Source organism: Zerene cesonia, unplaced genomic scaffold (assembly GCF_012273895.1).
Source record: "Zerene cesonia ecotype Mississippi unplaced genomic scaffold, Zerene_cesonia_1.1 Zces_u007, whole genome shotgun sequence".
NCBI lineage: Eukaryota > Metazoa > Arthropoda > Insecta > Lepidoptera > Pieridae > Zerene > Zerene cesonia.
Genome location: NW_024045137.1, coordinates 687,080 through 697,360, shown reverse-complemented (window position 1 = coordinate 697,360; position 10,281 = coordinate 687,080). Strand labels below are relative to the sequence as shown.

General features: G+C 36.9%; 2 protein-coding genes across 2 annotated transcripts in view; both read right to left on the bottom strand.

Moving 5' to 3' along the window:
- Window positions 1-875: 875 nt before the first annotated feature.
- Window positions 876-2,946, bottom strand: LOC119839011 (4-coumarate--CoA ligase 3-like). Its single transcript, XM_038365180.1, has 3 exons — window positions 2,941-2,946; window positions 2,251-2,458; window positions 876-1,207 (listed from the first exon to the last, which is right to left on the bottom strand). The coding sequence occupies exons 1-3, from the start codon at window positions 2,944-2,946 to the stop codon at window positions 876-878; spliced, it is 546 nt and encodes a 181-aa protein (XP_038221108.1).
- Window positions 2,947-5,073: 2,127 nt separating this feature from the next.
- LOC119839010 (luciferin 4-monooxygenase-like) overlaps window positions 5,074-10,281 on the bottom strand; it is an 8,451-nt gene continuing 3,243 nt past the window's right edge. The window contains exons 3-9 of the mRNA XM_038365179.1: window positions 10,062-10,210; window positions 8,577-8,722; window positions 8,125-8,257; window positions 7,602-7,683; window positions 6,810-6,949; window positions 5,599-5,760; window positions 5,074-5,475 (exon numbers count right to left, since the gene is read on the bottom strand). Of these exons, the coding sequence (XP_038221107.1) occupies window positions 5,374-5,475; window positions 5,599-5,760; window positions 6,810-6,949; window positions 7,602-7,683; window positions 8,125-8,257; window positions 8,577-8,722; window positions 10,062-10,210 (914 nt within the window). The 3' untranslated portion in view covers window positions 5,074-5,373. The remainder of the gene's footprint in view (window positions 5,476-5,598; window positions 5,761-6,809; window positions 6,950-7,601; window positions 7,684-8,124; window positions 8,258-8,576; window positions 8,723-10,061; window positions 10,211-10,281) is intronic.

Below are 10,281 nucleotides of genomic sequence, written 5' to 3'. Positions count from 1 at the left end.
GTTTATCTCTGAAAATTTTCCTTATTTTTTTATAATTATACAATTAAATATGTTTTTTATAATTAATATAATAATTGTAATTGTGTTGTTCGTCCCGGCCTTGTCTGGGTTAAATCGGAATTGTATAACCAGTAAAGATCAGGATCTCTCTCGGCGCAGTCATAGGTGTCATAGATGAATAATAGTTTTCATATTTCTCACGGACGGTTAGAACATTCTTATAAAGTCTATAGTTAGTTTTAACTTGATGTATTTGGTAGATGTGGGTACCAGATGGTAGGATGGTAGATGTTGGCTTTTTTGTGATAGAACAGATAAACGAGCAGACGGGTCACCTGATGTTAGGTGCTTCACGTGGCCCAGTTGCACCTACAATACCAGAGGTATGGTGTGTGTTGCCGGACTTTAAGAAAGGAGTAAGCTCTTTTCTTGAAGGTCCCCATATCGTGAACGTTTGGGAACACTGTATGCGGAAGCTGATTCCAAATTTCCGTAACACGAGGCAAAAAGTTTTATAAAACGGACGTTGATGATCAACGATCCTCAATGGTTGAGGATCTCTAACTGTCCAGGTGGTTTGGATGGTATTATAGCCTATGTATGGTATGGTGGTGGAGCAGGTTGTAGGTTTAATGCCATAACTACAATCAGCTAAAACCAAATTGGTCGGTACGTAGAGGTGTAACGAATACTAACTTATTATAACGGATATTTTTCCCTCAAAACACGATTCTTGTAAGTTTCGGTTTCGGTTTAGCTTTCGGCCAAAATTTCCGAAATTTGCTTCAGATTTTGCTTAGGTTAAATCAGGTGACTAATTAATTGTGTGTCTGAGTCTATTTGTTCTAATGTATTTATCTTAAATATATTTAAACCTACATTTGGTCGCACAAAGCAGTTCCAGTAACCATCATGAAACTTTTATGCGTAAATATTGCAGCTTTAGGCATCCCAGTAGTCCCTGATGAGAATTGTATTATTGCAATATCTTTCCATCCCTCCACTGGAGTCGCTTCGAAATCTTCTATTGGGGCATGTTCTGTGAGAAACTCCTTGAAACTCATAGGTCCTATGTGCTCGTCTGTGTACACGATTGTATGTTTTATGTAGTCCACTTTGCGCAGTGTTGCTTGGTGCTTTTCGTATGCATCCTTTGATAGAAATAGTACTTTTGGCTTCGTAATGTTCAGTCGGTAGAGAATATTTTCTGGAATTTTAAGGACATTGATATTTTACGAACTAGTAAATATAGAAGTTTCTCGATAACCACGGAATCCTGCTAATATTATAAATGCGAAAGTTTGTGAAGATGTGTGTGTGTTTGTTGCTCTTTCACGCAAAAACTACTGAACCGATTGCAATGAAATTTGGTACGTAGACAGCTAAACTACTGGAATAACATATAGGCAAATTTTTATCCCGATATTCCTATGGGATACGGACTTGCGCGGGTGAAACCGCGGGGCGCAGCTAGTAATTTAATAATAATAAAATAGTTCGAATATTATTAAATACTATTAAATTAAATCATAACGTTATATTAAAAAAAATACTTGTATAAATATTCATATAAAAGTACGTCATAATAGAATAGAACAGCGATACATATAAACATTTATTACATACTTAATATATCGCTTAATGACACCTAGACTCAAGATAAAAAATTGACCCATAAGTTAAATAAAAAAATAAATTAAAAGCACAGAAATGTGAACCTACAAATAAGTGTAAACTGCTCTATGAAATGTTATTTTGGTCCGAATAAACTATTTTTATTTCTTACGAGCTATAGCCGCGGCGTTACTCGCGTGGTACCCGGGTAATAAGTAGCCTATGTGTTAATCCGGACTATAACCTATCTCTGTACCAAATTACATACAGATACAATAATCCGTTTTCGCAAGGAGTATCAAACATCCATCCATCCATCAATACTTACAAGCTTCTACATTTATATTCTTGATATATATTACTAGTCGTCCGCCCCGCCTCGCCCCTAGCCTATAGCCTTCCTTAATAAATGGGCAATCTAACACTGAAAGAATTTTTCAAGTCGGATCAGTATTTCATGAATGTGTTCAAACAAACAAACAAACTCTTCAGCTTTATAATATTAGTATAGATAATATGATAATAACTCTTTAAGAGTAATTACTTACCTTTAGTCGATTTTATAAATGATATCAAAGCCCCTTCACAATGCGAAAGAAGCTTGAGAATCAGCCAATACATAGTAAAAAGACTCACCATCAAGCATGCTGTTATCAGCCGCTGAGAACGCTGCACCCGTGCACAGTATCCCCACTACAGTCGGCATGAACTCCATTCGTTTATCGCAGCAAATGCTGACAACGTCGCCTACGCCCACGTTGAGACGTTTCAGCGAGAGTGCTATGTCAACAGACAGCTGAGCCAACTCGCTGAAAGTCGTTTTTTTATTTGTGTCTGCATCTATCTGGAATTAGAGTTAGTTATTGTTTTGTATGTAATAGCGGGAGTCAAGCTGGTTGTTCGCCTGATGGCAAGCGATCACCACCATCTATGAACATTTACAGAGATATGGCCGCTGCAAATGCGTTGCTCGCTTTTAATAGATAGTTAAGGAAAGGATTGCGATTGTAAATTTGATTCTAAAGAAAGACAAACAAACAAACATACGCACTTTAAAGTTTATTATAATGATTCTATTTATGTGAAATCATGCACAAACTATACTAACATCCTAAATTGATTGTAACAGAATTTAAGGGCAACTTAAAAATTTGATTTATATTAAATTAACAAACGTTAATTTCAACTTTTTTTACTATTTTTATACGAGCTGGAACTTGAGGCATAACTTGCATAGTACCTAGCTAAAATGTAGTTTTTGAAGTGAAAACTTCTTTAGGCGCGTTGAGCGTTTTGGTAGAGGGTAAAATCTTCGGTTCGCGTCACCGACATGCTAATGATAATAGTATATCTATAGCTATGGAGAGCCAGGCTGGCGCACGCGCAGTAGCCTGTGTACACGTATACACTAATACATCGACTATTTCTGACTGTATTATGTGCGCGTACATAAAAAATTTCATATAATTTTTGCATATAGTTTAATTACTCTCAACTTAATAATTCCGTTTTCACTTCTATCGGCAGTCCCACGTCTGCTACTGTTTTTTTTTAATCCAGACAATAATCTATCTCTGTACCAAATTCCATACACATCGTGATAGATGCTTTTACGTGAAAGAGTAACAAACATCCATACATTCTTACAAACTTTCGCATTTATAACGCTACTAGTAGGCATTACTTTCAATTTATTGTTATTATGTTGAATCACAGATTGCGTTACTTGTTAAATTATTTTTAGTAAATAAAAATAAAATGAAAAATACTTTTTTAAGCGACGTTCTCAAAAACGAAGGTCTTAAATCAGTCAGCTTTGGTTTCCAACGGATTCCCGTGATTCTTTTTGCGTTTTATTGTTGTCAATGGGTTCCACTTTAGAATCTGGACTGGTACCTCTCTTCCCGCAAAACTCAAAACAAAAGTTGTATGTGGTAGTCGAGCACGCTTCGGCACGAATTGGGCCAGCTCGCACCGGGGAAGTACCACACCCCCACAGAAGACCGGCGTGAAATAGCATTCTGTTGTTTCCTTCGGTGAGTGGGGGAGTCGGAGGCCCATATCCTTTCCCTTCCCCTTCCCAGTCCTTTCCTTTATTCCTTTACCCTAATCCTTTCTTAATCCCTTCCCAATTTATGGAAGGAAATTATTGAATCTTGGCGATCCTAATCAGGATAAGATAAACTCATGAAATTGTTTAATTAAAATACTTAATTCTAATTAAAATACTGAATATTACCGCACTGTATCTGGGGGCAAATAGATTTTGTGTTACATAAGCTACATAACCCCCGAGTATCATGAAAATGCATTCAGTAGTTTTCGTATGAAGCATATACAACAATAATATATATGCCCCCGATTAACTAACATTTTTATTCATTTCTCTAGCTCGTCGACTATCTGACGGGTGAGTTCTTGGAAGAACAATACAAGGGACAGCGCGACCTCGCCGGCAAAGCGTCCACGCTCAAGAAGATGATGGACCGCCACTCCGCCCTTGGAGAGTTCATCTTCGACAAGAAACTCCTTGGCATCGATGTTTAAGCCGCGAAAATAAAATTTAAAAATAAAAACATGTTTAAATTTAGAACAAATTCAATCCAGCTCTGGCGGGACAATACGGAATTGTAGATTTTGAATTTAGAACATAGAAGTCGAATGTCGTTCAGCCGGGCATACAACTGTCATGTTTTTTTAACATCTGTCAAATGTAATTTTTATTGTTACCAGTTTCAAGATTTAATCCATGAATATAGGATAAAGAAATTTTTTGAAATAAAACAAAAATGTAGTACAAAATAATATAATTCGAAATACAGTAAATACAAATGACAATCCATAGATATACGTAGATTGTAAATTTTTCCTCCACTATTCTTTTTTTAATGTAAGTCGCCCAGAATAGCTATGTAAAATAGTGCGACGTCAGTAATATAGTTTTGTCAATTGATATTTTTTAAATAATAATTTATAATCCACAAAATTGAGTTTCATTTTCATCATCCCACAAACAAAACAAATAATTATATATTACTAGCCGCGCCCCGCGGTTTCACACGCGTAAGTCCGTATCCCGTAGGAATATCGGGATAAATTGCCTATATGTTATTCCAGTTGTCCAGCTATCTACGTACCAAATTTCATTGCAATCGATTCAGCAGTTTTTGCGTGAAAGAGCAACAAACACACATCCTTACACACTTTCACATTTATAATAACTAAAGTAGACTTCATATTTATTAATATGACATTTTTTTGCAAAAAATACTTTTTCTTTCTTTAAAATGAGAAGAAAAACTTATGTCTAATAAAATATGTCTCCCATGAGAATAAGGTTAATAATACTATTTTATAAAAACTAGTCCATGTCCTGAGATTTTAAAACAAGAAAAACCAAACAACTATTTCCTTTTAAATAATAGTTTATTTAGAGTATAAAGAAGTAGGTAGGTTTATTTTACGAGCTGGTCACCTGATGGTAAACCAAAATCGCCTGTTAACATTTACAGAAGTAAAGCACTGCAAATGCGCTAACTGGTTTTAAGAAATAAGGAAAGTATTGACGACTGCAATAAAGGAATGGACTGGGAAGAGTGAGGAAAAGGATACGAGGCTCCGGCTCCCCCACTCACCGAACAAAACGCAGTAGGCTATTACTTCACGTTGTGTTCTTTGAGGGTGTGGTACTTCTCCGGTGCGAGCTAGCCCAATTACTGCCGAAGCTTGCTCATTGACTCCCATATTAAAAAGGTATATTTATATCATGCCCCTCAAAGCTTTTCTGTTCAACTTGGTCCCTGCCCCTCTGGGTAACTTGTCCACGAATCTGATACCTCCCGATATCGTAACGGATGGCATCTGAAACATGCAAACAGACGAACATAGACCCTCCTTCTTTTGATATTTAGATATAGTATTGCGTACGACGTGGTTTAAATACCAGAACTAAATGGCCAATGGCCTTAATATATACCTACTCACTTTAGAGCTCAGATACTCAGCCACTTGATCTTCGCTGATCGCGCAGTTTGTCTGCCGTACTATAAACGCTACCGGGGCTTCGCTGAACGGTAGGGAAGTTACCCCAACCTCTCTGATGGATGGATGTTTCACTAACGTATTCTCTATTTCAGATGGTGATAGCTGTAATAATATTTAACCTTATTGAAGTGAAACTTCTTTAGAATCGTTGTGATTTCAAACCGGATGCAACGGAAAAACGACAGGTAAGAGACAGAAATACAAAAATGTGTAGAATGAAGCCGGCAAAGAATGAGACAGAAATATACATACTATTTTATTCATTCTTTTGTCGATTTACTGAAGTTTCACTTCTATCATGTGTGAATCGCACACACACCTTTTTTGTTTGTTTACTTTTTTTGCAATATTAGCTGTGCGCGCGAGTTAGTTCATTCTTGTGTGGATTTATATTAAATTGCTAACTTAATTATAACCTATGTTGACGAGGACTAATGGCTATATAAGAAAAGAAGTTTCATCGAAATTCGTCCTGCATTTTATGCGTTAAAGCCGGACAATGAAGACAAAAAGAATTTTTTTTTGAGCGTAGGTATAGATCATAAGCGGAGAAAATTTTAAATTTTGGATTACACTTTCCTATAGTTTTATCATACGTAGATATAGACTATAATAGATTATAATTAATTTGTCCGTTTATTGGGTCAAAATCGAGTCTAAAGGAGTCGGTAACATACAAACACAGGTAAAGGTTATAAAAGTTAAAAGTTCTAAAGTAATATAAATAAATTTAGTTTACCTAAATGAAACTAATAAAAGCTTTGTTAGAATTAACTAAATTATCTCATCCTACTAATATTATACATGCGAAAGTTTGTAAGGATGTGTGTGTGTTTGTTGCGCTTTCACGGAAAAACTACTGAATCGATTGCAATGATATTTGTTACGTAGACAGCTGGACAACTGGAATAACATATAGGCAACTTTTTATCCCCATATTCCTACGGGATACGGACTTACGCGGGCGCGCGCAGCTAGTTTTTCTATAAATGCATAGATATTTTTTAATCCTGTAGGCCCTAATGAGGATAATAACATTAACAAGTAAAATTGTTGTGTATTTCAATCTGTAGATATGAAGTGGCTCAATATCGAGTCTATAGGAGTCGGTTACATACAAACATATAGTTGAAGCTAATTAAGCAACTCACCGTGTAACCGTTGTACTTTATGATTTCATGAATCCGGTCCACAATGAAGAAATACTTTTCATCATCGTAATAACCCACATCACCGCTTTTATAGAACCCTTCTTCATCTAAATAAGCGCATTCTTCATCACCGATGTATCCTAAATAAGTTAACAAGAAAGAATTGAAAATTTTGAATGTGGAAGTCGAGCACGCTTCAGCACGAATTGGGCCAACTCGCACCGCGGAAGTACCACACCCCCACAGAAGACCGGCGTGAAATAGGAACATGCTACTGTGTTTCCTACGGTGAGTTGGGGATCCGGTGGCCCGTTTTTCTTTCCTCACTCTTCCAACTCCATTCCTACTTTCTAAGTCGTCAACTCTTTGCTTCTCCCTTCCCTCTTAAACTGGGCAGCGCATCTGCATATGCTCTACCTCTCCGAATGTTCATGGGCGGAGATAGTATTTGCGTTGCCCGCTCATGGCTTAAAAAAAAATTAGAGACACTAACGTTTATCTAACTACTAGCGCTCCGCCTTGGCCTTTACCGTGGTAAATAAACAGCCTATAGCACTCAGGAAACACGTGCCTACCTAACGGTGAAAGAATTTTTAATATCGGTGAAACAGTAGCCATCCTGAACAGGCTGGTGGCGGACAGTCGAGCGAGACATAGAGATATATAACAGCTGGCGGCGCTCTGTAGAGGCCCTCTGTCCCACCCAGGGCATTGGAGTCAAGTAAGCCAAGTTCTTGAAATAGGCGCGTTCAAACAAACATTTTTTTTATATTCTTAAGGTATGTAACTCACCAGACATCAAGTACGAACACTTGAAGCGTATCTCGCCACGTTTATACGGCCCTACGGGTTTCTGAGTCTCGAGGTCAACCACCTGAATAATTAAATTCAAACTCAAAACCATATGTCATTCCCCAAATAAAGGTAAGAAGGAAGAAAGAAATAACGTTAATTAGACACTTCCTTTTGCCCAGCGGCTTCGCGCGCGTTGAATTTGGAATATTTAATAGGCGTTATTATACATATAAACCTTTTTCTTGAATCACTCCATCTACAGAAAAAACCTCATCAAAATCCGTTGTGTAATTTTAAAGATCTAAGCATACATACATGAACAGGGACTGATACCACACAGTAAGTTTACAAAACAGTTTTAGGTACAAAGTTCACATAAAAATAAAATACTCAAAGATAATTTAAACATAGACACATATGACATTTGCGACATATGGGGTCTGTGCAGCATGAAATTAAAATATTCCATAAACTGAGACATTCATGAGAATTTATTTGTTCCTAATCAAATTCGGATAACCTTTATGACTGTTCCCTGACAGGCAACTCCAACACTCCCAAGTTTATTTATCCCAGACTTGACATCTTCTCTGATAATGCAGCCCGATTCTGTCAGACCGTATATTTGGGTCACGCATTGCAAATTCTGGAATCTAAAATAAAACATTATGTTTTTGTATTAATATGTAAAATAACTATGTCGCTTGAAGAATAATTTGACAAAAAATTATTGTGATTGCCCATATTTTTTCTTTCTACGTCAGAGCGAGCAACAGCAGATCAGTCAGGTTCGCCTGATGTTAAGCGATCATCGCCGCCCACGAACATTCGCAGAGTTAACGCCTCTGCTAATGTGCCGCCCGCTTTTAAGGGTTAAGGATTTACAGGACAGGATTGATGGAATTGATGGATTGATGAATGAATGGAAAACAGAACTGGAAGAAATATGCATTAAAAGAAAACTCATCTTACCTCTCTTTAGTGACAGATACTAACTCAGAGCTGATGGGAATACTTGCACAATTCATAACTTGGAGAGACGAGACATCATACTTATCTAAATCAGGACATTTTACAAGATCCGTTATTGTTGTAGGCACTATTTGTATTGTATCTACCTGAAATTGCGAAAAATAATTATGTTCAATAAGGCAGTAGCGGCTCAGTGGTGAGAACCTCGGACTTCAAAATCGATAAGTCGGGGTTCGAGACCGGGCGAGCGTGCAGGAAATAAATTGATTTATCAATTTATCTGCACATGTGGATGACATCACCACTGCTAAAAACGGTGAACGAAAACATCGTGAGGACCCCGGCATGTCCAAAAATCAAAAGTTCGACGACATGTGACATCTACCAACCCGCATTTGGCCAGCGTGGTGGATTATGGCCTAAACCCGCATACGGTCGGCGGCCTGTGTTCCAGCAGTGGAAATATATATGGGCTAATGATGATGATGATGATGAATTGATGATGAATCAAAAGACGGTACTACAGATGATGATGAATCAAAAGACGGAACTACTGATGTTCGAATTTAAAAAAAACTGAGCCTCGAAATTGGAAGAACTACAATAACTGGGACCAAATGGGAGGCATTAGTTTACAGATAAAAAGACTCATAATCGGTTCATATAGTAAAAATAAATGACGTGACAAATACAAAAAAATCAGGCGAATAGAATCTTCCTTTTTTGAAGACTTTTAAAAAGTCCCAAGTGGGAGGTAAAACCTCAAAGAAATGCGAAACTGAATGTGTCCAAAAACACACTATATAGTCGTACTAAACCCCACAGAAGATTGCAGTAAATTTTATTATACGCTTACTTACTTATTAGAACTTTTTAGCGGATTTTAAATGCGTTTTATTCATTATATTATTAACCCGACGTTTCGAACGCTTTAACAGCGAGCGTGGTCACGGGGAGACTGTCTTTAATCTTTAAAATCTTTAATTTCTGAATGTATAATACTCGCGTAAAATATAAATCACAGGAAAATACTCTTATTATTAGCTTCACTTGTATATTTGTATGGCCCATATCCTTTTCCTTACCCTTCCCAGTCCTTTCCTTTATTCCTCTCGCCAATACTTCCTTAATCCCTTCCCAAGAATCGGCAATCCATTTCTAGAGGCGTAAGGTTTGCAATGGACCTTATGTACCTATAAATGTTCATGGGCGGTGGTAGCGCTTACCATCAGGCGACCCACCAGCTCCATTGCCGACTGTGACATAAAAAAAAATGTTTGTACGTTTGTAACCGATTCATTTGGGCGCGATTCTGACTCACTTTAAACGCCGAGGTTTTATTTAGACTTTCTAGATTCCGTTGACAATACACTAATCTGAAAAATATATTTTAGTTCGAACTTCTATAAAAAAGCGTTTATAGTTTAAAAAAACTATTAATTACTATTTTTAAGGCGTTTGCCTGCAAACAAAACTTTAACACACCTTATATTTTTCGATGGCTTCTAAATAACTGACCGCGTCATTTTTTAAAGTGAACACAATCGTGAACCCACGGGATAGACTGGACAAAGAATGGTATAGACCAAAGCTGTAGTACCATTCCCGGGTCGAAAGTGTTATTCTGTGTTTATCTCTGAAAATTTTCCTTATTTTTTTATAATTATACAATTAAATATGTTTTTTATAATTAATATAATAATTG